Source organism: Littorina saxatilis, linkage group LG8 (genome assembly GCF_037325665.1).
Source record: "Littorina saxatilis isolate snail1 linkage group LG8, US_GU_Lsax_2.0, whole genome shotgun sequence".
Lineage (NCBI taxonomy): Eukaryota > Metazoa > Mollusca > Gastropoda > Littorinimorpha > Littorinidae > Littorina > Littorina saxatilis.
The window spans coordinates 21306599-21308605 of record NC_090252.1 but is presented as its reverse complement, the minus strand read 5'-3'; the positions used below and the strand labels follow the sequence as shown (position 1 = coordinate 21308605).

Genomic DNA, 2007 nt, shown 5'->3' with positions numbered 1-2007 from the left:
CCCCCCCCCACAAAAAAAAATTGTGGGGATGCATAGATGCATACATATATGTGTACATTTCGTTTTAAAAGGTCCTAGTGTATTTATTCTTGAAGTTTGAAGGGAAGTGTCGCAACTTTGTATAATTTATTTTTATTTTTTTGAGTAATTTCTTTGGATTTTTTTCGATTTTGTTAAAAATCATTTTTCCAACATATACCGCGCACATTTACATATATTTCGTTTTAAAAGGTCCTAAAGTACTTATTCTTGAAGTTTGAGAGGGAGGTCAAGACTGACTGGCCTAGTCAGTTTGTTTTGACCGGGGGGGGGGGGGGGGGTCATTCTGGGCTAGCCGATTTTGACCCCCCCCCCAACTTGGGGAGATGCATAGATGCATACATACATGCGTATGTTTTGTTTTAAGAGGTCCTAGTGTACTTATTCTTGAAGTTTGAAGGGACGCGTCAAAACTTTTTTTGTTGTTGTTGAAAAAAAGTTAAGGGTTTTTGTTTTGTTTGTTGTAATATCATTTTTCTAACAAATATTGTCCACATTTACATTCATTTCGGTTTAAAAAGTCTTAAAGTACTTATTCTTGAAGTTTGAAGGGGGGGTCAAAACTGACTGGCCTAGTCAGTTTTGACCGGGGGGTCATTCTGGGCTAGCTGATTTTGACCGGGAGGTCATTCTGGGCTAGCCCAGATATATGTAGTTATATACATATATGCATAAATATCGTTTCTAATCGTCTTAATGTACTCATTCCGTAAGTTTGCAGGGGGGGGGGTCAAAATTGACTAGAGGGGGGTCAAAACTGACTAGCCCAGCATGACCTCCCGGTCAAAATAGGCTAGCCTAGAATGACCGGGAGGTCATTCTGGGCTAGCCCAGATTGACCTCCCGGTCAAACTGGGCTGCTTCAAAATAGGCTGCTACACCTGTTGTTCTGAAAACATCCAGATTCAGTTCGTACGCCTAAATTCAGCTTGTACAAACGAACTTGTGGACACTGTCGAGACTGCACTGTATATTCCCTTCATATTCGAGGATGCTGGGATTTACCAACTTCTAGTGTGATTGTGTCTTATGTACTTTATGTTCAACTCTTGAATATTTTGATATGTTGACATTGTGTCTAAATGTATGTATGTTCATAATATATTTGTGAAGTGTTGAATAATACACTTATTGTGGGTTTTTTCATAATGTTTCTGGATTGCATTTTCTGTATGTGAGGGAATGTACATGCGCGAGTTAGATGCGTGTCAGATGTGTGTTTGATGTATTACATGCTGCAGTAATTCAATCTATTACACTACTGAATTGCTTTTAATGTCTCTGTAATCTGCACATCCTGCTATTTCCAAACTGCCACAGCTACAGATAAGACGGTATGCCTTTCATTTATAACTAGAATTGTCACTTTGTGTGACCATTACCAAGAACTGGCTGAGAACCATTACAAATTTACACGAGTATGCAGCTTTTTTCCCAAGACCTAAAAAAAGTGTTACCCAGTGAATAAAACAACAAACTAATAATACATTGTTCTGTTACAATGCGCAGACATTCGTTAAAAAACCCAAACAACTGTGGGTTGTTGCAGTGATAATATAATTATCATACAGATGTCTACACATTCAAAAGACCTTGAATAGGTTACTAACAAACTACAAAACTAATGGATACTTACAGAGTTTTAGGGACGTGCTGAAACGAACTTTTCCATAGCTCCCTTCCGGAAAGTTCCACGTAATAGCGACTTTCGATGAACCCTTTACCTTCACTGCAAAGCGTACTTGTTATTTATTAAACTTAGTAGATGGTTATGGAGTTTACTAAACATTAACAGCTAGTGTGTTTTCAGCGTGGCAATAGGGTCCGATAGTTAGACGAGACAAGTATGACAAGTCGCATTATTCTTGTTTGAGTCTAAATATTGGACCCTATTGCTACGCTGAAAACACAATAGCGTTTATATTGCTATTCTGAAATAATATTCTGTGTTGAAACATGTTTTGTCAG

At 38.1% G+C, this 2007-nt stretch overlaps 1 protein-coding gene across 1 annotated transcript in view; it reads right to left on the bottom strand.

Moving 5' to 3' along the window:
• Positions 1–864: 864 nt before the first annotated feature.
• The window catches only part of LOC138974552 (uncharacterized), a 315190-nt gene continuing 314047 nt past the window's right edge, over positions 865–2007 (bottom strand). Inside the window, exons 76-77 of the mRNA XM_070347269.1 lie at positions 1676–1768; positions 865–920 (exon numbers count right to left, since the gene is read on the bottom strand). Of these exons, the coding sequence (XP_070203370.1) occupies positions 865–920; positions 1676–1768 (149 nt within the window). The remainder of the gene's footprint in view (positions 921–1675; positions 1769–2007) is intronic.